The sequence below is a fragment of the Poromitra crassiceps genome (assembly GCF_964638095.1).
Source record: "Poromitra crassiceps genome assembly, chromosome: 1".
Taxonomy (NCBI): domain Eukaryota; kingdom Metazoa; phylum Chordata; class Actinopteri; order Beryciformes; family Melamphaidae; genus Poromitra; species Poromitra crassiceps.
In genome coordinates, this window is record NC_139623.1 from 18,176,152 (window position 1) to 18,203,971 (window position 27,820).

At 44.2% G+C, this 27,820-nt stretch overlaps 1 protein-coding gene across 1 annotated transcript in view; it reads left to right on the forward strand.

The window, feature by feature from the left end:
• Positions 1-3,218: 3,218 nt before the first annotated feature.
• Positions 3,219-27,820, forward strand: part of doc2b (double C2-like domains, beta) — a gene marked incomplete at its 3' end in the record, with an annotated part of 377,287 nt that continues 352,685 nt past the window's right edge. The window contains exon 1 of the mRNA XM_083636172.1: positions 3,219-3,546. Coding sequence (XP_083492298.1) covers positions 3,225-3,546 — 322 coding nt within the window. The 5' untranslated portion in view covers positions 3,219-3,224. The remainder of the gene's footprint in view (positions 3,547-27,820) is intronic.

The window sequence follows — 27,820 nt, forward strand, 5'->3', positions numbered from 1 at the left end:
CCACATCATGGATAACAACAGTCTCAGAGGTGGGTACAGTTTTATTGTGATTAATAGCATGTATATCGCGTGCAGCCACTTAGCCGGCGTTGCAGTGGCTGTAGGGAACGCGCATCCGAGACTCTGAAGGAAGAATGACTGATGAGTCTCGCGTTGAGGCTAGACTTGTACCAAACAAACGTTAATATCTCAAAAATAGGCTACATGACATCACTTATATTTTGACATTTTGAGTGAGAGCAGAAGTAGCTCAAGAGTCTGATGTATATGCACGTCGTGTTAAAGTTGTGTGAACTGAACTGTCACAGTTTTTAAAATGTAAACGGCACAGCCGCCGGGGCTAGAGTGAGCATTCAAGGCTGGCTCAGGGTCCCATTGCCGTTTTCCCCCAGTTTGTTTACTGCTCAGCTGATATCCTCGTATAGGCTACGAGGGATCAGCCGAGCAGCATTTTGGTAAACAAACCGCGTCACTGGGTGGCAACGGCAATGGAACCCTATCGAGCGTGAGCTTTGGGAGGCTTGAGTGTGTGACTCTAGCCGGCTGACTGTGTTTATATTTGAAAAACTGCGACAGTTCATACAACTTTAACACAACATGCATATATTATACATCAAACTCTTGAGCTACTTCTGCTCTCACTCAGAATGTCAAAATATAAGCAATGTTGATGTATAGTTTTTGAGATATTAACGTTTGTTTGGCACAACTCATACGAATAACTGCCACGGGGGTTCTGCATTTCTGGGTGGCAAGTGACGTCACGCTGATTCGTCCTATAGGTTGAGGCGATGTCTCGTCATAGATGCTGGGTTAGCTGGCTCAGCCTGGCTGGGGGCGTGGTCAGGGTGCGGTAAATCCCCCGTTCTATCCATTCAGCAAAGTTAGAATTTAGCTGCTAGCCCAGCCCAGGCAGACACGATCGGCGATTTGACCACCACAGTAAACGCACATCTGAACAGACGTCTTGTGTTCTGCTTTAGAATCCCCAAACCTGTAGTTTAGAGCCGCAGCACCGACCTTTGGTGAGTCAGCCCCATTGTCAGCCCATTGAGATATATGGGCGGTTTTACCCCACTCGCACGCCAGCCGTATAACATTTTGTGGGCGTTCCCACACATGCCGACTGTTTCTATAGGATTAGGCCAGAGCCATCTATATACAGTAGAAGAGTCGCGACATCTCCATTCACTCACTCCAATGGACCAGTTTTTTACTCTCAAGAGTTCCAGGAAGTAAGGTTCTGGATTGCAGCACTGTCGAGTTGCAGCAAAATGGACAGTTTGTTAGATTTTTTTTTTTTTTATCAAATTGTAGCCTACATTATCAGCTTCATTTTAGCAATCAAAAGTAGCCAAGACTCCTCCCTGGCTGTTCATTGGCTAAAGTAATGAGTCACGCATTTTGGACCTCTGCTGAAGCGACTCTCTTACTAGATTGCTCTGGATTAGGCATATAAAAATGCTTTAAAAAGTAGCACAAATTAAATTTACCCAGCCACCTTTCCCATCATTGATCTGAAAATAAATGAGTAACTCTCAGCCTCATTTCGAAGAGGTGGGTAAATAAGTTTACTTGGGTTTACGGTTTACCCCCCCTGGTAGCAGCTGAATTTTGCACCATCAAAATGTTGAAGGCCCTCTCTCGCCCCTCCTCGCTCCTCGCAAATGGTTCAGTCCGCTTCTGCACGAGGTCGTAGCCTGGCTGGCGGCGCGCGACTGCTGGATGCTGAAGAGAGAGGTGCGTGACAGATGCAGCCACGCTTCTATGTCTACGCAGGCTGGCTAGCTAGCTTGCAGATATTAGCATAATAGCTACTGAATGCTAACTAACGTTACCGATCTTGTTCTCTGGAGTGGAGAGAGGAAGGGCTGAGAGTTGAGTGTGAATTCATAATGTTAGCGTTAATGCACAAAGTGGTGGTCCTCGCACAGAAACGGCCACAGAGAGGCAAGCTGCAGGCCACCACGAACCGATGCGGAAGACACACAAGGTGAGCTTAAAATGCAGGCTGAAGTGGCTGCTAAAACGTATTCCAAGCAAGTTTGTGGTATAGTTTAAATGAAAGGGATATTAACCACAATGACTTAAAATAGCTTACTTATTCATGGAAGGCTTGTAGATGGCATGTCTATACATTCTTTATTATTCTTATAGGCTATTCAATCAAAAACAATTCACAACACTAAAAATAAATTACTTCACTGAGTGGAGACTACATTTGTTGATTGCGAGTCTCACTAGGGCTGGGCGATATGGACCAAAGTCATCTTGATATTTTTAGGCTGAATGGCGATACACAATATATCTCAGTATTTTCTGCGAAGTGAGTTTATCAGTAATGTGGATATAATGACTAAGTGGTTAAAGGCAAATAATAGAACTCCGGTAAATTCTGAAAATGACATCACTTTACTGTAGGCTAATGCAGCCTTTAAAACCAGGAAAAGACAACACATGCCATATCACAATTTTACGATATCCACAATCGAAGATGATATCTAGTCTCATGTCACAATTTCAATTTGATATTGATATATTGCAATCATAAAGGGGAACCACAAATATGAACCATGAATTCAGGACTCATCGTCCAGGGGGCTCAACGGTGAACACACACACACACACACACACACACACACACACGCACACACGCACACACGCACACACGCACACACGCACGCACACACGTCTGGCACAGCGTGGCAGCTTCCCTCCCACTGACAGATGGATGGAGTTAATGTCATAATTAAGCACCTCGGCCCGACGGTTCCTGTTTACCGCTCGGTTGCTAAGCAGTGACATCAACCGGTCCCTCCCTCCTTTCTCTCTAATCCCTTTCCCCTCTCTATCTCCCTCCCCCTCTCTCTCTCCCTCCCCCTCTCGCTCTTTCTCTCTCTCTCTCTCTCAGAGGCAGCGCAGACGCGGGTAGAGTGTGGGGTTATAGGAGGAGAGAGAGGGAGGGCAGATAGTAGGTAGTGTGTGTGAGGCTGTCAGACAGACAGCATGGTTTGGGTGTGAGGAGAGCTCCATGTAGACTAGTGTAGTGGCATCCACAGATCACCTGGACCTGTCTGCCCTCCAGCAGCCACCCAGGACCGCAGCCACCTCTTCCACACAAGGAGGAGGGGGAAGAAGGGGGGTCTGGTTTTCTGTTTTTGTTATTTTTTCTTTTCTTTTTTAGTTTTTGGTTCGGGTTGGGCGTCTGGGCTTGGACCGCATGCATGACACAACGCAAAGGCGAGAAACCCACCATCAGCATCCAGGAGCACATGGCCATTGATGTGTGCCCCGGCCCCATCCAGCCCATCAAGCAGATCTCCGACTACTTCCCCCGGTACCCACGGGGTAACTTCGTCCCTGCGACGCCCCCCCAGGCGGGCCAGGCTGGCGCCCCGCGCTCTGCCCTCTCCTCCACAGACAGTGACCCGGTCCGCCTCGATGAGGATAACCCGGACCGGGCTTGCGGCGGCGCCTCCGCCTCCTTGCAGGCCGCCAAGAGGGACGAGGAGCCCGACGTGGAGGGATACGACTCGGACGACTCCAGTGAGTAATGACCCCCCCTCCACTCCATCCTCAACTGTCTCCATCCTCAACTGAGTCTTTTCCTTTTTGCATCATGTTTGCCAAGGTGTCTACATGTGTGGTTATAACCCTCTTAGGTCCCTCCTTCCATCCTACCTTCGCGCTCCCTTTCTCTTGTTACTGCGTCTCCATTTTTGCCACTGGTTGCCAGGCATCCCTACAGCAGTGTGGCTTTGTGGCTTTATCTGTCACCTTTTCTTCCCTCTATTCCTGCGTCCATCTCTTTCCTCTCGAGTTGCCTGGCGTGTGTGTGTGTGTGCGCGCGCGCGCGCGTGTGCCTGCAATCGTGCATGCATGTGGTGTGTGCTTGCGCGTGTGTCTCTGTGATGCAGCTAACTCTTTGCCTCTCAGCCGAAAGCCAACTGTTGCTGCTGCAAAGATTATACAGTAGCTTCTCCCTCCTCTGCTCTATTCTGATAGTGAGCATGAAATGTGGGATCTTGCCGGAGCAAATAATGGTTTGTTTGTGTGCATGCATGTCATTATGTCCAGTGTCTACAGGGTGCTCGGTCTGTACTGTCGATCACCAGACTGAGTGATTCATGGCTTCTTTTTGTGAAGCTTTGAATTAGCCGCAGCAGTTTTGCACTCTACACTGTAGGCGCATTGTTTGCTGTTTACATCCACATACAGGCTAGTGACTAGACAAGGAAGTTGGCATCTCCAGTTATGAGAGCATATTGGGCATGTGTGCGTCTATGTGTTCATATCTGTTTAATATTGACTTGGGTCGGTCATAGAGGGAAGGCTCCTTTGTAGGAAGCCTTTGTCTGAATTTCTTACCTTTAGTCTAACAGGTAGATTGCCATAAGTGGATGAATTAAAATGGAAATAAATAACACACGGGACAGGATAACTATTGTAGCATTAAGAACTGAGAGTCACAGAGATGAAGCAAGATTTCTCTGAAAAATCAGCACACAACATTTTAATGTTGAATAGATGTTAATACGACAGCAGTTTCCTAAGCCCCCCCCCATGTCATAACATCATATTGTGATTTCTGTATTCATTTGTGTTAACATTGAACTTGGCAACCTGCAGCTCATGCTGACCATGTTGCTCTAAGTGCACTTAACAATGGAAATGTTTGTTGGTGTGTTTGGTCCAGGTTGACTTTCTAGAGCTTTATTGTTAGTGTTCTCTACAAAAGAGGCTGGTGATTGCAGGTTTGTGTGACTGACAGCAGTGCAGCTTGTCTAAAGAGTTAATCCGTACAGAGTGACATGCAGGAGGGCTTAGGCTGGGTATCTCTAATCCAGAACTGGACTGGAGGGGGATGGTAGAGAGCAGAGTAGGCAGGTCTGGCCTGCCTGGCAGATGTTGCTCTATGACCTCCAGCAACCGAGCAGGATTTTATGAAAAAGGAACAGAAGTGCCCTCCTCACGTGTTAAAGTAGTCCTCGATTAGTGACAGACTCACGGACTCTGCCAGTTATATAATGAGCCAACGGACAAGGGGATTTCTGTTATTATGCTCAAATAATATGCTTTTCCAAGGACACTTACTTTTTTTGGTTTTCAGTAACAATGTCATAACTTAGAGTTTGAACATCGACTTGTTGATGCAATGTGGAGTGTACGTGGGAAAATAATCAATATTATTAACTGCAGGGAGACACTTTTTTCTCTAAGTAAATGTAGCTAAAAGTAGCAGAGTTTGATAGATTTTGAAAACATCAAACAATTCTGTGAGGGCATTTGTTACATCCTAATATGTATCTATTTCATATGCATCAACAGGTGGGAACTGGCTGTATGAGCACACCAAATTGATTATTGTACACAATTACAGCCTTTATGATGTATGGTCTTGAGAGGCTATACATACTGTATAATCCTCTCAGCACTTCAGTTCAACATCAACCACTCCACAGGATTATGCAAACCTCCACAGCAGCTCCTCTCCATCTTCCCCACAAATAAATCAATTAGGCAGAAACATTTACCAGAGCATCATCTTAATGATGTTACAATCACCTCAAGAGTCATCAGTGATGCTGCATAATTACAGTGCCAGCTCCACTAAAAAAAAGGGGAAAAAAATCAAGAGGAAAGGCCAACGCAACATGTCAGATGGAGATGGAGCGTCAATCTAACTATGGTAGCAATTAATTGTAAATAAACGTATTGGATGAGCTGTCAAAAGTCTGAGTCATCTGCATGCTTATCACCATCCTCCTCACCGGCAACATCGACATGTCTAAGGAAGGCAGACCCTGTAAAAATAACATAGAAAACAAGCGGCTGTTTGGTCCTGATGCAACATCCCAATTGATCCCAAGCCACTGTTACTGCCATGGGAGTTTGGCAGCAGAGACATAGGGCATACATACAAACAAACTACTACGACTACAGTGTCAGATGAGGTTGCAACAGTTATGATAAAAGCCCCATGTCTAAACGAAAAATCCACCCTAAAACACTTTAAAGACCACATGAAACGGGTCTCAGAGAGGGTCGGTGACGTATCAGACTGAAAACAAACATTGCCTGAGATGAAAGAGGGTTGAGGTGGGACGATGATTTGATTTGACAGTTCTGGGGACTGGAGTTGGTGTTGGCCAATCCTGGCGCTTGTATGGTGTGTTCTGCCCCAAAATCCACTCAGCGTGTTCTGCCCCTACGCGAGTGGGATCTGCACAATGATAACCGGTGGAACTTGCTGCCCTCTGCGCAAACTGCTGTTTCAAAGTGGAGGCTTAGAGTGCTGCTGCCCGCCTTGAAATGTCAGGAGGGGTAAGAGCCTGTTACGTTATTCATGGAATGCGAGTTCATTTTGTATGTTACATACTTATTGGCCAGATATATTAACATTTATGGGCTAGAAATGTCTGCCCATGCAGGCACGGAGCAGCCATATTGCCTGCTCAGAATTTTATTCTCGCAATGAAGATTGATTGACTATTGTAGGAGCCATTTTGCTTGTTTTATAAAAAGAACTACGGTACAAGGCGCTTAGTTGAGGGCGCGTGATGATGCAATCACTGTGCGTCGGACAGCAAGACTGATTTTTGATTTGAGACACCTGCGGCTGGCTGGGTTTGAGATGCCAGACAGATAATGTTTTTCAACCGCAAGTACCAAGTAAACCGCACGCAAACGCTTTAGTATTTTTGTTTGGAACTAAAGTCGCTTTTTGTTGAACGTTTAAGAAATCCACATCATGTTTTAGATGCATGCATTGAGCCTTATTTTTGTTAATGTAGCTAATAGCATGCACTTCCACACTCATACACCTTGCCAAACCTATCTACAGACCTTCAATCAAGCCATCTCATCAAGTAAGTGAACCAGAGGATTAGCGTGTTGGAAACAAGTCCGTCTTAAAACGTCTCCCTGTTGAAAGTCGTAACAACATTGTCATGTCGTGATATGATTGGTTGAAATGAGGTAGAAATTTGATAGTTCTGACTGATGTCAGCATACTGTAGATTACAATTATGATTGAAATCCTGAAAAATGAACTTTTGAAAAAAAGCGTGAAAAACGAAGGAAATTGCATTTTTGAGATTTTTCTGGGGATACATTATTAAATAGGTGCACTGAATACCCAGGGATGTGATCTAAAATAGAGAAAAAGTAATTTTTCATTTCAGCTCGACTTAAACACTGTTAAATAGAACAGCTATAGAGAGCCGCAGAGATGACGTATTTTTGTAGTCGGAACGCGGAAGTCTCGGACTTCATGGTTCTTCACTGTTTCTGCCTATGGGATTTTTTAATGGGTTTTTGGCGCGATGCTTCAAATAAGGTCTCTGGGCAACACAAGCTTAATCAAACGCGAACCAGTGTTCAGCGGGATCATCTTCACACATGACGACCACTTTCATGAGTTTTGAAGCGTAAATGCGAGCCCTAGAAGTAAAAAGCTCGTGCTAAGCTAATCCAGAACTACACACAGTGTCGCATAGGCTTCCACCTCACGTCACCACTCAACCTGGAGTGTTGTTGATGTGTGCGATGCTGTGCACTGATTACCCCGGGCTGAACCAGGTGAGGGAAAGAGAATTTCCGTGTTCGTCCTTTGACGTGATGACGTTATTGACGTATAATATCCCCGTCGACTCAACAGTGTAGTCTCATTTAGCCGTTTGCTAGCTAGCCGCCCTTTTAACGGCACGTAAAAGCTTCAAAACTCATAAAAGTGTGTGTGAAGATTATCCTGCTGAACACTGGTTCGTGTTTGAATAAGCTTGCGTTAACCACAGACCTTATTTGAAGCATCGCACCAAAAACCCATTCAAAAATCGCATAGGCGGAAACAGTGAAGAACCGGGAGTGTTAGCATCGATGTTTTCCGGACTCATTCCTGCGGCTCTCTATTGGTGTGGTCATGTACCATGAATGTCTGGGCCATTTTGTTGTTTGGTCTTGTATATTTGTTATTTCTGTATGTTTGTTATTTCTCATGACATCACATTGATTTATTTCCAGCAGCACAGCAACAATGACGTTTGATAGATGAACATTTTTCATTTATCAAACATCAACAATCTGGTTATTCAGAGTGAAGTTAGCTTAATAGTGGATTTTGGACATTTAGTGTGATCATAATTTTTCCACCTTGAATACCTTGTGAAGCAAGCAAGTAAAATCACATTGATGAATACATTTATTTGATTATTATTTGATTACTGGACAACAATTTACCATATTTGAGAAAATATTCAATGACAGTGTACAATAAAAAGGTAAACTACAATGCTTTGTCTCAAACTCAAACCATAATCCCAGCGTTTACACTAGGAAAAACAGGACAACGTGTCCTGCAAGATTTAAAATTAACAGACAAGTGGGATAAAGTCCGGACACATATTAAATCAGTGTTTATTGAGCTTAAAAACAATTGATATAGGCTTACCGTATCTTATCTATCTTGATTCACACCAGGCACTATTCAGAAGCAGCGCTGAAGCAGCGCTTCACACGCTAAACTAGTCACACCAGAAACACTCCGAGCCTTGCTCGGAGCTGCCCTCCCCCTGCCCTCCCCCGCTCACAACTTGCATTGGCTGCACACTTGAAAAATAGAGCAGAAGCCGAAAACTATCGCTGCAGCGTAGCTTCAGTGTGCCTTCAGCATGGCGTGCGCCTGGTGTGAACGGTCTCGCCTGTTAACAAGGACGCCGAAATTAAACCAAAAAGAGAGAAACTCCGGTAGCGCTGTGCACGTTCTCGGCTGTGGCGATCCCGCTGAGGGACAAACAAACATCTAGGTAGGCTACTCACAGAGTTGAAAGCACTCTTAGCTCAGCATTGTCCGCTCCACGGCTCATAGTAAACTCCTCATCTGTCCTGATGGTCGATTTTCATCCAACTGCTCTGTGCTCTCAGTCTGACGTGAGGATATTATTTGCCACGAAATTATGTGAATTTATTCATGCTTGAATGATTGAGCTCAGCGTAACGCTAGCGGATTTCCCTCTGCTCTCTGAGCTCGTCAATGAGAGCTGTGTATCTGTGAATGGCTACAGCTAATTCATAACGTTATAAACAAATTAAACAACTTGAATTCACTTGAACACTTGTCCGTTACTCACACTGGGTTGGAAAGAATTATTCAAAGTGTCATGTTTACAACACAAGCTCCGTAGACCACAGCTCACCGTCTGTGTGGCTACTAGCTGTTGTTTCTGCTCACGGCGCGTGCCGCTGTGAGTTCCCGTGTTACAAACAGTGTTGGCCCGAAGGACCCCGCCCAGCCAGAAAACTAGAGACTGTCTCATGAAGCTACACCTCACGTTAGCTAGCTGTGCATATGGGGAGAGGAGAGGAGAGGAGGGGAAGAAAGAAAAAAACAACACAAAGCGTCGATTGCTTGAGGCTTCTAAGCATTTATTTTTTGGGGTCAGCCCTACAATTAATTAATTGCGTTGGGAGATAATTAGCTGGACTTGGTGTCCGGGAGATTTTAATTTGTCGAACTTTGATGAATTTTACCTGTCAAAGTCCGGCAATTACAGGACAACGGAAGCTCAGCTAATCCAAGTTATTTCAGTTGCCTAACCTTAACCCAAGTTGTTTTAGTTTCCTAAACACAACTGAAGTTGTTTTAGTCACGTAACCGCCATGATGTGTTTAAATTAACCAACGCGCCGAACGCACCGTTTTGCTCATATGTCTTTTTGGAAGTCATTGGACATTTATTTATTCTGTCGTTTGGGTATGAGGACGTGTTGGATAAATGACGGCGTAAGACAATCTGAAGGTGGAATTTTTCCTTCAGGATGATACAAATTCTCCCATATTGTGAAATGTTGAAAGAGTTGCTGAAGGACAGCAGACACCAAGGCTGCTTGATGAAGACTCACTATAAAAGCTGTGAGCACATCTTATCAGTCTTGCAAGCGTAACAGCTTGCAAGGTAACAAGCCTATAACACTATGAATGATGAACTGAAATGTATGACCAGTTTCTCCTGACTCTCCTGCCCAACTTGTCTATTTTTAGGACTTAATTTCATTTTGAAGGGTGAGTGAAATTTTAACCCGCATGTGGAGACGACGATGTCATGATTCTTGACCTCATACATACTAGCGGAATACCCGTCCCTGTGTGACTGGCCATTTAGTCAGGCCTCGCTCACAGAGTTGGCATGCAGCCTCTCCTCTCTCTCCCCAGAGGGGGTTCACTTCATAGTCCTCTTCAGTGGCTGATTACAACTCAGCTCACCTGTGTGCTGCTCCACTCTCGAGCTCTCAAGTCAAGTCAAGTCAAGTTTATTTGTATAGCCCTAATTCACAAGCATGAGGACTTCACAGAAAAGATGTCTAGCTAATTCTAGCTGACACAACAGTAGCAATTACAGTAGTAATAACAATACATTGAAAAAATATAGAAATATAGTATAGAATGGGCACCATACTTTAGGGTAGAATGGGTGCCATGCTTTAGAATAGTGGGGGAGGAGAACAGGAAAGGGAGGAGGTGGGGAGGGAGCAGGGGGAATGTGTTCATGGTGCTGAACTTGTGTTGAGGCATTTTGGCCACTAATTAGCCATTTTTGCCCATTTAGTCGGCCCTAATTACCTAATTCAAAAATCCAGCTCTGTTAGGTCACCTGCAGGGGTGCTCTTTACACTTCCTGAAAGACTCGATTGCATGTAAAATGGCACAGCTGTGGTGCACAATTCTGCTCACTCACACACACACACACACACACACACACACACACACACACACACACACACACACACACACACACCCACCCACACACACACACACACACACACACACACACACACACACACACACACACACACACACACACACACACTTCACATTCTTATTATAGGATGAGTCATACTCTGAGGTAAAGAGTTATCCCTCCTGGTGCTGTGATCAGAATGAAATGCAGTATATTGGGAAGCCGCAACAGTTTTGTTTGATTTGACTGTCTTTGAAGGACCGGCGGTTGGGAAATGTGACTCACCCCTCTCGCTGTGTCAAATGCTAGAGAAAGGAAGTCTCTCTCTTCCCGTTGTTTGTGATTTAAAAGAGGCAGCACTGCCCCAAATTGGTTCTTCCTGGTCCCGTGAGACTTGATCCAGTATGCAGTTTTCCTCTCTTGGGGGTGGGTAGTGGCAGCCTTCTCCCTTATGTACCACATCACACAGGGACATCTCAATCCTAGCCAGGGACCTGCTGGCTCATCTGCATAACAGCAGCTTTTTCTCATTCAATGTGACTCAACCTTGATTTTAATTGAAATGGAAAAGTGCATCACCCACCGAGTGTCCCAGCTCCCCCGCGAAGGGGCTAATCAAAACCAATTGGATATCCAGATCTCTGCCACATCAATTAAGCGCTGCTCGTAGTGGGCACAGAGGGCCACATCCCTGCCAGCGATACCACATTAAATAGTTGGTGTGACCCACATGACAGACCAGGCTGTGTTTTTGAGAGATAAGCCTTGGAGGCATATGTGTTGACAGGAGTTGTGTGTGTGTGTGCATGTGATTGGTGTGTGTGTGTGTGTGTGTGTGCGGTGTGTGTGGTGCGTGTGTGTGTGTGTGTGTGGGGGGGGGGGGGTGTTGGTTATGTATGCTCACAGACTCTCCTGAGATGTCTTGCTTTGGCAGCACTGCGGTCCCCTCGCTCGGCAGTAGACATGAGCATGACTCGGTGAACTGCTGTGAAATGCCTTACAAAAGTCAATCACGTCCCAGAAGCAACAGCCAGAATGGCCCGCAGGGGCAGACGATCTGTTTTATCTTCTATTTTCCACATGCAGTTTGAGCACTCAGGTCATGGCTTGACGATCGGACCGTACAGTGTACAGGACATAACAAACAAACGATTATACGCCGTGAACGTTAGGCAGTTATCGCCCATTATGTATTTTTAGCAACTTGTTTTCAGACTCTGCATGTCGTGATAGTTTGTTGAATGTCAATGCGATTCACTTAAGGCTATGCTCAGACAGTGAAGTACAGCTGTGTGGTTAGTTTTCACAACTCCCCATTGTGTGGTCATGCCCAAATTCCCCTCACCCCCGCCCCCTCTCTACTTTACACCCAGAGGTGCAACACATGAAATATGAAAGCAACATGCCTCATGTATGAAAGGGTACACTTCACGTATCCCCCGGTCAGGCTCAGGGCAAGCAACCCTGACCTGACCCGGAGTTCATGTCTGAAAGTGGCTCTATTTGGTTGCATTCGTATCAAATGGTGGAGGCATTTCTTCAATTAGCTCTCTACTTTGGTTTAATGGTTTACGCAGTTGGACTAACCGGATGCGATGGCACAATTTTAACTGTTTAATCTAAACGTTTAATCCTAACCGATTATTGGTAATCAACGTTATACGTAACAAACAAACAAACAAAAAATTTGATTTTGAGTGATAGTAGGCTCAATGCTAATACTTTACATACATTATTTTAAGTGATAGTAGGCCACTAGCATTATACAAACTGCCTTTTAGTAGTAAAAAGTTATTCGAAAACTCTATGTTCTGTGGATTCTTATATTTCAAAAATGTTTATAAAACGGCTCTCGCAAATCAAGCAATCTGATTGGTTCACAGCTGTGGTATACACGAATCCGCCGGCCAATTTCTGTAGTCCGCCATCTAGTGGCGCCGCCATTACTGCAGTGGCAGATAGACTGTGCTGCTGGCTGTTGCAGACTGCAGTAACGCTATGCCAAATGACCTGGATTGATGACGTGAGACAGTGGCCCCCAGTTACTGATGAAGGTACTATTTTATTATGGATGGGGATAGTAATTATTCAAATTGTAAATAGCGGAAAAAAGACCACTTAACAAGCCGCATTTCAAGTGACGTTATTGTGTAAACATGCTAATGTTAATAACGTTACTGTAACTAGCTAGCTAGCATAAACAATCAAGTTGCATATAATCATTGCACACCAATTACATTAGTAAAAAATAAAATAAAAATACAAATTTGTGTTTTTTATAGGTATAGTATTTTATTAATCGCCTGGCTTGTGATGAGCAACAGAATGCCAACTACAGGTCTCTCATAGAGGGTCAAAATTACCTGAGCTCGGGATGGATTGGCCAAATATTGCACACTCTACCAGATGATGAACACATCATTCTGAAAGGACCTGTCCGATATTCACAGTCCATCAACAACCATCATAATGTTGACATAACCCATGTCATAATCAGTGTTAGCTTATTCACCTTATGTTCAGACCTTACAGTGGGCCAAATTCTTCCGGGTCCTTTTAACACTTCCGGCGGTCACTGCGCAAAATAAGAGAGTTGTTTTTGGAGCGGACAGTGAAGGGGTAAAATAAAGAACGTAGCCTACTACTTTGAGCCGGTACACAGCAAGCAAGCGAGTATCCACTGTTAGCCAGGTCAGATAACGTTATCGTCGACAATGACGAGCACTTTCTTGTAAAACATACCTGGACTCCAACAAAGAAAGCTTCAGATAGTTGTCTCTCCTCCCAGGCAGCGCGAGCCACTAACGTCAATAAGACCCGCAGACGTTAACGTAATTCCCTGGAATGCGAGACTTAACAAGCCAGTTACATGGCGTTGCATTCTTAGACATTGCCGTTTGCTTTTATTTAGTATGTTACATACAATTGGCTAAATTATTAGTTAATTCAGAGTTAGATTATATTGGAGCAGCCATTTTTTATTTTATTTCATTATTATTTTTAGCCGGAAGTTTTGATACGGCCACACAACCGGGTCAAATGGGCGTGGCTACATAAGGTGAATAGGCTAGGCAGCTGCATGCTACTCATTATGAGGTGAAATAACGTTAGAGATTTACGACAGTTAACCAAATCCTACCGATCTGTTGTTATTGGGAACAAAGTCCTTTCTGTTAATATTCTTAATCCACCTCTGGCGAACAGCTCGGTCCTCTGCACGTCCAGGGAATCTATATTTGTATGTTTATGTATGGTTTCAGACAGGGGCACTCTTCATGTAGTAAAGGCTTGTGTATTTCACATTCGATTCTCTTCCAAAGCTGAAGTTTGCCACTACTGTTGGAGCAGCTGAGAACTGCACAGCTTCTTCCCGATTTCCTAGACATCGTTGTCAAAAGTAACGTTGAATAAAAATGTAAACGTAGAAACATATCAGGAAAAATATACACTCGAGGACAGCCTGCATTCAAACGCGCGCGCCGCGTATTGTAATCCCCCAGGAGCCACCACAGTAAGCCACCGCAGTAAGGGCGGCTTGTTTACATCCGGGACTTCACCGGGTTCGTGTATATTTAGCGTATACCACAGCTAGAGCCACATCCCCGAAACAGTCCGTCTCTGAGAAAACAAATGGTAGCTAGCTTGATTTGATTTGTTTATTTAGACGGGACAGTGCAAAATTAATGGACACAAAGAACATAATCAGAGTGTAAAAATTGCCGGATTTAGCACGAGACTCGAGCACGAGGCTCGAACACGTTGCACATGGCACGAGGCTAATTTCCATCCGTAGTCCCCAAAACAAACAGGACATACGTGGACATACCTACATACAATACAATTACACACAAACAATACATACATACATACATGCAGCCGGCAGTAATGGTTTCTAAATATACTCAGCTAGCTAGCATGCTAGCCTCGCAAACTGTAGGCGATATTTTTTCCCAGGATAGCGAAGGCATCCATGAAGGCACCCGCCGCCTTCGCCATCCTGGGAAAAGAATATTGCGCTCCTAAGCCAACCTGCGTCACCATAATACCCAGAGTATTACTGTCGTCTCCTGCTAGTAACGTCATTAGTATGCTACAGCTGAGCTAGCTAACATTCGCTAGCTGCCTACCGAAATGAAAACATTTAAGGTTAAGTTAAGTCAAGTCAAGTCAAGTTTATTTGTATAGCCCTAATTCACAAGGATGTATCAGAGGGCTTCACAGAGAATATGTCTAGCTAAATCTAGCTGACACAACAATAACAATTACAGTAATAAAAATAATAACATGATTGAATAATCATATGATAGAGAGAGACCGAAAAGGTGAGAAAGGGGGAGGGAATGTGGGGGAGGAGAGAGCAGGGAAAGGAAGGAGGTGGGGAGGGAGAGAGGTAGGAAGAGAGCAGGGGAAGGGGAAGAGGAGAGAGAGCAGAACAGACAGGATATACTGGGGCTGGGCGAGACGGTCATGAGGGACAGAAAAATGTAGCAATCAAGTTATGTATTAGGGGTGTCAAAATGTATTGTTTAATCGATCGCGATGCATCGAATCGGATCGTTGACAGATAATCGCTGAAACATCTATGTTTACATTTATGTTGACATTCAGATTTTAAAGCACTTTTTAACTCATTGAGTGCCAGCCACTTTTGGAGAACGGACGCTCCCAGTGCCAGAGTTTCAGAGCGTTTTCAGTGATTTCTCGAGGCCCACAGAATATTGTGTGATATTACTATGTAAACACCGAACACGCACAAAGAACAAGGAGACTCTATTGTATCATCAGCAAAAAAAAGTTTATTGATAGCATTTTCCGTTCTTTAGTTATGAGCCGGAGAAGATAGGTTGTTTTCAGCGTTTTCAGGCGTTTCAAATTAGAAGCTGAGTTATTCAGCCTTTTGTGAAATTAAGCATTTCAAGCACATTCACTGACTCTAGCTAATATTTTCTGATGTAGTGACGTGGTGTAGTTGTGTGGTGCCCTGCGTGCCCCACCCCCCTCTCCCCCCCCTCAGCTGCAAACTCCTCCCCACACTAACACACAGCCTCACGCACCCAGCGTCTATTTTCGGAGTGCTCCGTTTTTGTGCGCCGGCTCCCAGCGCGACACGGAAAAGCCAAACCGGACTGCTGAGAATGGTTTGGCTTTTCAGTGTCGGGTGCTGCTTTTCTGGCGGCTAATCGTGTGGAGAAACTATACAGACAGACAGACAGAGGCAGAGGGGCTCAGTTGTGGGAGCGGATTGACTGCTGACTGAGCATTGACTGAGCAATCTATATTGCTCTGGCTGCAGCATGAGCGGTTTCTCTTTCATCACGGGGCTTTTTCCTGCTGTTTTCCTGACCTTTCTCTAATCTGGAGAACACTGTCGCCACCTAATGAGTCCGTAAAATAGGTTATACACCTTCAATAGCTACAATATTTGTACAGGAGATGCAGGAGGCTTTGATCCACGTCCCACCGTCAAAAAACGCATTTGACGTCGATCGACGTCATTGGCACTCTACGTCACTATTTACTTTGACGTCGATCGACGTCATTGGCACTCAATGAGTTAAGTAAAAAAGGGAGTTGATATTTATCTGATTGTTTGTATTAATTGATGAAAAAGTAGCAATGTACAGTAATAATATAGAAAATTGAGGATGTGATACTTGGAGCTGCAATACTTTGAGCTGTATCGAGATGCATCGTGATGCATCATGGAATCGAATCGAATCATTGACAGATTAATCGTAATCAAATCGTGAGGCCAGTGAAGATTCACAGCCCTATTATATGTTATACTTACCAGGCAAAATGAGCCACTGAATAGACAAGAAACGAATTGACATTTATTGCCCAGTATACAGCAGCTACTCAATCCGCCTGGCCATGCCGCCGCAGCGGCCGAGGTAACAGCGGCACACTGGAACCGACAGCAGAGCGGCCAGGCCAAACGAGCAGCAGCTCAGACAATCTGACTACTCTAGCCATTAGCCGGAACTAACTAGCACACAAGGAATCTAGCTAATCTACAGCCTAGTCTGCCCTGTCCTACTCTACTCTAATCTAATTTTAGCCTGAACACTGTAACAATCAAGAGGTCCAGCTCAGAGGTATCCAAAGTGGGAGGTGGGCCTCCCCAGGGGGGCTCAACAGTTTGAGGGGAGTGATTTATTTGAGTTATTTCAGTTATAGTTAATTTAATAATTTGAATAAGAGTGAAGGCAGCTTTTTCATAGAGCTTTTTCCATGCTATATAAGGTTAACTTCAACCTCCGGGGTGGCTTATCTTTGGATGACTGGATTGAGCAGTGCCTACCAGACACGTTGGGCTCTATCGTTGCAGCGGCGCAGTTTCTAGGCCGAGCGCCAGCCGCAGCGCAAAGCAGTGGGCGTGGAAAGGCGCACTTGATATCTTGGTATCGGCGCTAAACTCAGCCTCAACCATTATAACCACGCCTTTTAAGCGTAAAATTATGCATTGTCCGCTCATTGGAGAATTGCAGGGAAGAGACACACGCTTGCCTTTTAAGCTCCAATTCCTGGACAAATCCGGTAAAACCAGACAAAGACAAGGGCTCCGCCGCCCCCCCCTCCCTTCATCCGGTCTGTCTATCTCCATATATAGGCTATTATTCCATATTATTATGCTTCTCAAACCAATCTAACTGCAGTTTCAATACTGCAAGCATGTAAATACGCTACACTATAGCAAGATCAAAGTGAAAATAATGTTCTAAATGCATCGGATAGAAAATTATATAGCCTATGGCTGGATGTCATGAGATTAGATGAAAGTTTGGGCAGAATGATATCGTTTTATCTCTTCTCCCCCACTGCACGATGCAACATCCTCTGAATGACACCTATCACTTTTACTGGATCTGATTACTTTATTCTATTTTATTTACAGGATTTTATTATTGAGTAATTGTATTTTATTTGGCCTATATATGCCTCCCCCCCCCACCCCCTGCCCACAGGCACTGACAAATATGTTAATTCTCAATAAAATCTTCAGTAATCAATCAGAGTGGCTTTAATAGCCAGATTGGCAGCAGCTGGCGCAGTGTGGTCAATATGGCAGACCAAAACCGCTCCACTAAATTCACAGCAGAGGAGAAGATGGTGCTGGCGACTCAGGTGATATATCTGTCCACCATTCATTTTGAATAGCTACAAAACAACTCTTTACTTAAGTCGTTTATTCATCTATCCATCCAGGTTCAAATGTACCATCGCGCACTGTTTGGGGAGGGGAATTACTCCCGCCGGGAGGGCCGATATGCGCTGCGGCTTGTTCAGCACCTCGGACAGCGCCGCTGCCACAGACGGGGGAAACATTTGGAAATAATTCTAACTACTATGCTTTGCACACAGAAAAAATAAATACAAAAGACAATTCTGTAATGAATAGCTGTAATGAAGAGTGGGGTTTGAAGTAGAGATGCTGCGATCCGATCATGTGATCGGATATCGGCGCGATATCAGCCAAAAAACATGGATCGGATCGGATCGGATTCCAGCGAAAATGACCGATCCAAGGCTCCGATATAAGCACTCCATTCCATGACTCCGCTCCAGGATTTCTATCCAGCATGCAGCAGCAGCAGCAGCAGCAGCACACAGAGGCCAGGGCCAAAACGTCAGACACACCCGTCCTTAACCTATGTGCGATTCGAAATCACGCGTCCGCACCATAGACTGGCAAAACATGGCTGTCCCCAGTGTGGCTGACAGAAACAACCACTATTGCAATTTGCAAGACATGTCCCGCAAGGTTTCTGAGATTAGGGGAAAGTCTGAGCTGGCGTTACGCTAAACCAAACGTGGGGATGAGGCAGCGGATTTGTTTTGGCGTTAACGTTAGTTGTTGTGATGATGGCTAACGGGGCTAACGTTAGCTAGCTGGTTAGGCTATCTAGTTGCAGGGAAGCGCTCCACAAGCTTGTTGTGACCAAAACCCCCGCATTTAAAGCATTTCATACTCCCAGAGCTGGCGTAAACCATAGAGAACCTCATGCATTAGCCTACTCAAAATGTAACGTCCAGGGTTTGTGTCTCCAAAATCAACTAACGTTAACGTTACATGCAAGCTAACGTAGCTAGCTGCGGAGCACTCATGATCTATAAGGAAAACGAATGCGCACATAGCCTACATAATTGTCAACATCACATACATGTATTTTCTTTAATCTAGACTACAGGCATCATTTTTCAGTCAAAAGTGAAACGACACAGATGGCGTATAGTGAGGCTTTCCATGCCTCACTATAGAACTGGCCCCATGCAAAATTCAGACCGCTTATATGTTGCCGTCATGCCAATAAGAGTCTAAATGTATTTTTTTATGTTTTATCTGCAGACTAAGCAGCTAGGCTTTCGGTTCTATAAAAGCCATTATTTTTTGTAATGACTATTGAGTGATACACTTTACTAAAAAAAATATATCACAATAGTGATGTCAGATTTGCTTAGGTCAGAGCTATGGAATATTAAATCCATCTTTGCTCACAACATTTGCCCTTTCTTTCTTCTTCTTTTTTACCCCAGGTGTGCATAAAATACAGGTTAAGAACTTATGATAAAGTCATGGAAATCCATTGGTCAAAATGTGTATGAACCCTGAAGGGTTAAATTGAGCATTTATGAGAGATTTCAAAAATATCGAGATATATATCGTGTATCGCGATATAGCCGAAAAACATTGCAATATTCTTTAGAGGCCATATCGCCCAGCCCTAATTTGATTGTTATGTTTTAGTTTTACATCAAATGAATTAGATGAACTAAATTGTTTACATACTATATTACCAAAGCACACACATACATACCTAACCCTAAAAATGTTTGTTGCCTGCTAGCTATCAGACAGCATAGAGAGACTTAAATATGTGCTGTATCGGTATCGGATCGAAATCGGTATCGAATCGGGTATCGAAATTTGATCGGAATCGGATCGGTTTTGAGCTAAAATATCGAAATCGGATCGGAATTGAAAAATCTTGATCGCAGCATCTCTAGTTTGAAGAAGCGCTACACAACAGTTTATCCAGTTTCTCTCTTTCTCTCTTTCTTTCTCTCTCCCTTTCTCTCACATTAAACGATATACATGCCTATAATGTCAATTATCTGAATGAAATAATAATACATATTAATTAGGAATATTAGTAATATTAGTAGCCTAGCTAATTTCGGGGGGGGGGGGGGGGGGTAATAAAACGTAGAGCTATATTACACATAAATGGGGATTATTATGATAGCCTAAACTAAATTTATGAAACTGCATTACAGCTTCACCCAAAGCCTGAGAAGGGTTGCAATCTTATATTCTATTGTATTCTAAAGTATTTTTTTCTATATATTGTATTCTCCATTCACTTTCCTGTCCCCGGTGCACAGAATCCTGCTTTAGGCCTGCTTTTCAAAAGCGCAAAGCGCTAAAAGTAGGCCAGGTCGGAAGATGGCTGGAAGATAGCAGTACGCCGGTATTTAGCGCCGACACGCCCACTTTGGCGCATTCAGGGACTCCGCCACGCCCATTCGGCCTAAAGCGCATTTGGCAGCCTAAAGCCTATTGCTATTTTCCCGAAACAGGCGCAAGGCACGTTTTTTTGCGGTTAAGGCCCGTAATAGCGCCGATGGCCTGTGGGAGAATAGGGCCCGTTATCTCCAGAAAAAAGCCACCTAGCCTCGGACCTAACGTTAACCTAACATTAGCCCAAACATTAGCTGCTAGCTAACGTTAGCTGTTTATCACCAAGCCTCTCTAGCTGACGTTACGTTCAGCAACTGCGTCGGTTCAGGGAGGTAGGAGGGACTATTTTATTATGCGGAAGAGTATGATTTATGAATAACAGCCAATTAAATTGGAGTTGTTTATTCCTTTCTTTTTACCATACTTGGTAACCGTTTTATAAAAGCAATTAACTTCAGGCCTTGATATAGGCTATGCTTATTATACCACACCTAAGGGTGTTTTTGAAGCGCGACCTTCAAGTGTGGTATAATAAGCATATACCACGGCCTGTCGTGAACTATTGCTTAAATATATTAACTCAATACAGCTGATGTCCCCAGGTTTGTTTTCGGAATGATTTCAGGCGAGCAACTACGACTTCTTCAACATAGTGTATGCTAAACTGTTCACAAGCAATCTGCCGTTGACACAGGGATGATTTTGGTGTCTCTGTTTTCATCACTTAACAGGTAAACTGACCAAAGGGCCATTCTCCCAAAAAGTGTTGGTGTATGTATTCCTTAGTTTAAGAGCACAATAGCAGGAAGAGTGTGGCAAGCCATCCATCGCCTCTCCCAGACCAAAAGCAATTTCCAGAGCTTTGCACAACAGAAGAATGCACCAGTCCACTTGAAAACATTCCCTAAGCCTCATAATGGCCAGTTGAATATAAAGAGCAGGGCTCAAAATTCGGCGCGGGATTGCGGGAATCCCGCACATTTTACCGAATTCCCGCATATTTTCAATTTATAAAGGGGGAGTAATCCCGCAATGGTTTGCACAGACCGATCTATGCAAGCGAAACGGCTGTCTGTCTGACCCACTGAGCACAGACTGTAGAAAGAGGTACAGGATAGCCAAGCGAATGTGATTCCATGAACGTTTGACACTAGGCCAATCAGAGGCAGAGAGGGGCGGGTCATGTCTTCGCCTAGCCTTCGCCATCATGGGGAAAATAGGAAAAAAAGTATTGCGTCTCTCAGTCCTCTCTTGACATCAATGCTCCTCTGCTGATTTCTCGGTGGATACAGACAGCCGCTGCTTGCAAACATGATAGATCGCTGGCTAAAAGGAAAACTAGTCCTCAGAAGGGGGACCCACTCAGAAAAAACAAACAAGACAAGTCGAACAACAAGGCACTTCTAGCTGAAACGTCAACACCGAGTAATGTCAGTGTCAGTGATGTTTAGCGTTACGTTATTGACGATGAAGAATCTGATATCGATAATGACGTTAATTATTAACTAGGGCTGTCAATCGATTAAAATATTTAATCGCGATTAATCGCATGATTGTCCATAGTTAATCGCGATTAATCGCAAATTAATCGCATTCTTTTTAATCTGTTCTAAATCTACCTTAAACCGATATTTTTTAAGTTTTTAATACTCTTATCAACATGGGAGTAGACGAATATGCTTGCTTTATGCGGATATGTTTGTTTATTATTATTGGAACAATGACAAATACTGTCCACAATATTCTTCAGAATAACCTCAAGGGTGTGCATGCTCAACCATACTGTATAGTGAAGTAGAAGCATATAGGCTACTGTAGTAGGCTGCATAATTAGCCTACTGGTTCATCTGAACAAAACAAACTAAGCACAGCTTAGAATTGCATTTATAAATGTCTTTTGTTATAGCAGCAGTGTAGTAGGCTAGTGAAGACTACAGTAAATATCGGCAAATGAAGACTAAGGCCATGTCCACACGGAGACGGAAGCAATCTTTTTTTTTCCGTTTAAGAAAAGTTTTCCATAAACACGGAAACACGGTTACACCCTGCCTTTTCGAAAACCCCCCCACTCCGAAGATCGACCTCCATTCTTCGTAATGGAGGGGTTTCCCATTTTTTTTAAAGGCACCGCTATTCCGAATGGGGACATCCCCTCCATTTCGAAACCCCCCCACTCCGAAATTGATTTTCAAGTCCATATTTCTCCGAGTTTCCTGCATCAAACACTGCAGCCAGCTCTTCGGCCGCAATCGCACAATTCGGAAATAAGCTGCAGCCAATTACAAAAGCTTGAAATGAACGTTCAACTCATTGTTTTTTATTGAAAATATGCATAGGCGGCGCTAGACCATCGGGAATGGGGAAGCTACATTTCCTCAGATTTTCATAACACAAAATCAGTTCAACCCGACTGGCATTCACAAATAAGAACGTCCTCATCTTGTTAATATATGACTCAATGGTCCTTATTCAACTGTGAGCATTTGACTCAAAGTTACAATTAATTTTTTTCAAACACTTTTCACGGTATGAATGTGGGCGTGTGTAACAGCTCACCTTTAGATGTGTAGAAAACATCATTTATGATTAGATCCTTTCGGCGTGTCAGGAGATATAAATAATCAGTTGAATATGCTGCTGTGGAACAGATCCTCGCGCTCTCGGATTACGCATTTGACAAACTTAACAAACTGTGTGGCAAGACAATATAAATGAACAATGTTTAGTGATTGTAGAGATATCTCTGTGCACCTGCAGAAAACTGCGAGCCAGGAATGCGCAAGACCACACCTGGTATTTAGACCAGCAGAGTGGAAAGTATGTGTGCCAAAAAAAGAAAAAAACACTGCTCCGGCCCGATACGCGCTTTAGACTAGACTAGAGTGTGCGTTCTCAAGGTGTAGCCTATTTCTTTTGCTCTGTGGGAGATCTCCCACAGTGGAGTGGGGGAGAAAGCAAGTGGGACAGCTGTACCCAGTCCCTGAGCAGCGGCTCGCGCGATTCTGAACAACACAGAGTGCAAACAATCGCCCCGAGTAGTGCTTTGTCTGTCACAATCAGTGTTGGGCAGTAACGCGTTACTTAGTAACGCGTTACTGTAATTAGTTACTTTTTTAGTAACTAAGTAATATAAGGCATTACTATTTCCAAAACAGTAATTAGATTACAGTTACTAATCCAAGTAACGCATGCGTTACTGCGTTACATCATTGCCTGCCAGAATGCAGTGTTTTCTATGTAAAAGAAGAAAAGAAAACATTTTATCCTCACGGACTCAGGTGGACCTGTCACGCACACATATACGTCATAGTGTGTGTGCGCGATACAGCATCAGAACGTGCACGCCGGCTTTCAAAACAAACCGAGTCAGAAGAAGGAGACGAGCAAGAGAAACCTGGCTACCTCGAGAGAGAATATGCGGGGATGGAGGCTAAATTGAAGGCGACGCTGCTGGGTGAGGTAGACTTGGGTGTGTTCACTGGATTAACAGATACACTTTGGGTAAGCGCGAAGGTATTGCAAGTGGGCCGCCAAATCATTTCCAAAAAAGTATGATTTTTGAAAAAAAAAAAATCAAAAAAAAAAAAAATTCATTTTTTTTTTAAAGATTTTGAAAAATCATACTTGAAAAAGTATGATTTTTGTTTCTTTGATGTTATTGCTTTTGCTTGAATTGAAGTTTCATCTTTACATCATCTTTATATTGGGTTTGTGTTTATTTGTAACCCTATCGATTTAATGGGCTTTCTTCTGATATTTGGATTTTGTTTGGATCTGATATTGGATGTCAAATTGTTATGAGAATGCATTTTTCCATTGTTGAAGGATACCGTTATTTATTAATCATTTGTTAATTAGCCTGTTACAGACAGCCCCTTGCTTGTCATTTCTGACATCTGTGTGGTGCTGATGGACAGCTCCTTGAATGATTGGTGTGTGTGTGTGGGTGTGTGTGTGTGTGTGTGTGTGTGGGTGTGTGTGTGTGTGTGTGTGTATGTGTGTGTGTGTGTGTGTGGACAGCTCCTTGAAAACTGTAATACTGAAGGTGTTGCAACATGTTACAGTTGCTGTGTTAGTGACTGTGGAGCTTCCAACATGTTTCTCCTGTATTCAGTTCAGTCCTTTATGTTCAATTTTCAATAAAAAAGTGCTCTGAGAACGCATTATATGGCCTTTGTATTTATGGGGTCGGAGGTGGGCCGCGAACATTTTTGAGACATAAAAGTGGGCCCTGAGTTGGAAAAGGTTGGGAACCACTGATCTAATAAAATAGTCACACTGTAAAAAAAAAAAAAAAAGTCCGTGGCAGCCGACATCGAAATAAAGGCTATTTCTCACCAATGTCTGAGTCGCACTCAAGAACATCATTTCCCAGGCAGGCTGATGTTGCTGTCCATCGGCAGGGGTGCTGAAATGTAGCCTAAACCAACTGTAAAAACTAATATTTCATTGTACTGCTTTAGGATACTTTAACTAGTTTCCTCTTCTCTCTCTCTTTCTCTCTCTCTCCACTCCACAGCTGTCCACGTAATCTAACATTATGCCTCCACTCGGGAGTAGCCTGCCAGGGTCATTAAATAGCCTAAATAAATAACTAAATAATCTGATCACTAAATAAGTGATCAGATCGCATTGTCTGCTCATGTGGGTGCAGCTCTCTCTCTCTCCCTCTCTCAATTGACGTCACTGCAAATTTCACTTCTCCGTGGTGTTGTGCTCGTTATTTGGGTGAATTTAGTTAGGTAAAATAAAATATTAATAATCCGAAAATTATTAATATTTCATAAAATTATTAAAATCAAATATGTAATCCTTGATAAGGATTAACCTAGGGGCACCACCGGCTTAATCGCCGGACCTAATCTGAATCACCTTTAGTCTAATCTGAAAGGGGAGAGTTCTTACACCTTAGACAATAGTTTACCACAATTCCACAAAATCACTCTGAAACAGTTGAATTCTAATAAAAGTTGACAATGTTTATTATATATAAAATAAAAGAGAGGGATTGGCAATACAGTCAATGAATTCAAGTTATAACTGAGTTACATTCTAAACATTTCAATGCATGGTCGATAAATGTGAGGTGGGGATATTTATCTGCATCAAAAGTGTAAAGCACCGGATGAACACTAGAGGGAGGCAGAGTGTGTGTGTGTGTGTGGGTGTGTGTGTGTGAGTGAGGGGTCTCTCCTCAAAATGGCCGACCCGGAAGGACCGACTAGACACAAAATGGAGGATACAGGAGTGTGCTTTCGGGCCAAAATGGCGATCGGCCCAAGATGGAGACTAAGGGAATGTGTTCTCGGCACAAAATGGCGGTTAGCCGACTAGTAGCTATGTGTGTGAGTATTTATAGCGGAAGGGTCCGTTCACGCGCTTGCGTACGTGCCCGTGAGGGAGAAATAACACCGTCTGGATGAAAACAGGGCCGCGAGGCTCTTACTTCGCCACGATTAGTTAATCGACTTTGAATTGGCGAAACAAGTTCCTCTCGGCTCGTTGGCTATACTAGGTCCACTCCGTGGATCGGTGAAGAAGTAAATGGCTAGCGTCTAAACACTCGGATTCAGTAATGCAAGTATAACCCATAGTCACAGTCAGACATAAACAGTCACAGATTCATTCACAGTATCATATCAGTCAATCATGTATATCTATCGATATATACGTCATCTAACTCTAAACAATTCTAAGCCCGGACTTGAGTGATCAATTCAGTCTGCTTACTTGGCTTGTTCGTTCGGCTCTGCAAACGCGGATGCAGGTTTGTTGCGGTCGGACTCGCAAGGTTCCTCCAGCGGGGAGGAGGGGTGCTCGTGGAGCGGGCGGCCGCTTGTCCCGAAGAGGAAGAAGCGGAGGAAGGAGCGGGGGTTTGAGAGTAGGCAGTCGATCTCAGCTGGCCACGCTGGGTTCTTGCATCTGCTGTCGTCTCAGTGGAGGAAAGGGGGAACCTCACAGCTCGCTTCTTCGGGTTGAGGGCACTCAGGCGATGCGGGTCGGTTTCAGGATATCAGAGCTAGCTTAGCCCTGATGTGGAGGTCGTCGGCCTGGTTGCGGCCTTGGCTGCTCGGGTTCGGGCAGGGGGGAAGGGCGGTTTGTCTCGGGATACAAACGCACGTCCTGTCGCGACGATTAGTCACTTAGAACTTCTCAGAGGAGGACCTGTCTGCAGCTAGGCTGCTTAGGAACTGACGTTTTCAGGCTTCAAACCGGTATATGTTTTGGGGTGCAGGGCGTGTCTTTGCTGTGGTTTAGGCACACCGATTGGTTCCCCTTATCTCGCTGCTGTGGGACAAAAGGAATCGGCTCGGTCCCCTGTGGTTTTTATCACGGGTGTGGTATTCAAATTGGCCCAAATGGCCAGGTATGTGGGGTTGTGTGCTCAAGTCTCCACATACCAGCCAGTATTCAAACAACATGTCTTTCATTCAATGTCAGTGTTCGTTCAACATGTGTTTCATTCCATATCACTGTTAATTCAATATCAATGTTAATTCAATATCAATACTCATTCAATATCAATGTCCCTTCAATATGTCTGGCCCAACATCCCCCCGATGGTTGAAAGGGTGTGTTCTGGCACAGTCTTTAAAGCATCTCCAGGGCCATACGGCCTGCGGGTGGCAACCCATTGGTTGCCTAGTCCGTGAGGCTGAAAGGAGCAAGTTCGTTAGGTCCTACGCTATGTGGTCCTATGTGGGCTCAAGTCCGGGCAGATCACCTGTGTCCGGGCAGGACTTTTCTCAAGCTATTCTATCATTCTATATCACACAAACAATACATTCAGATTGTCATCCTATACTATATCACACAAACAATACATTCCGATTGTCATACTAGTCTACATCACACGAAGCAATACATTCAGATTGTCATACTTCAAGTTTTCTAGGCAGGGCCTGGGCCCGGTTCTCTGTCTTGGTCACTTAGCTCTTCGTGTTTACACGATTTGCATAAGGGGAAGGGAGAGAAGGAGTGTGAGGTAGTGTAATGACCTGGTTACATGTTTGGTGAATGGGGGTCCAGTTGCCTTGGGGCTGAACTAGACTAGTTTGGTCCCTCGGGGGGCCGTGTCGAACACCGTCTGATTCATAGGCTCAGTTTAGTGACCGTGTCATAGCGGTTGTGTGACAGTGTTTTAGCCTACATGTCCTGCGGTTCAATGATTGGTAGGTTGACAAGGAATCCTATTTCTAGATGCGGTGGATCTATGAAAATTGGTATTGCACTGCCAAGACTATATGCCAAGTGTACCTGAGAGGGCTAGGCCACGGTGGTCGTGGCAGAGTTTAAGATTTGTTCAACCAGAGATAGGGAGACTAGGTAGGGGGGTATGTTACCCCCACTCAGACTGGTGACTGAGGAGGATATCTCCCTGTAAGGTCTTGTGTCAAGTCTCTGGTCGCGTGCACATAGGTCTTGTCCTCTCGTACTATGCTGGTTAGAGTCTGTAAGGCATGGAGGTTGATTCTGAGTTACTGGCAGTAGGGCTCTATGTAGCCTAGGTTAGTGGTTAGTGCATACTGGCGGAGTGAGTGGACATGCACCTATCCTGGCTACCCTACTAAGTCTTGTTCACTACCTCTGTGGTGGGGCTTGCCCCCCCCCCCTTTGGAGGT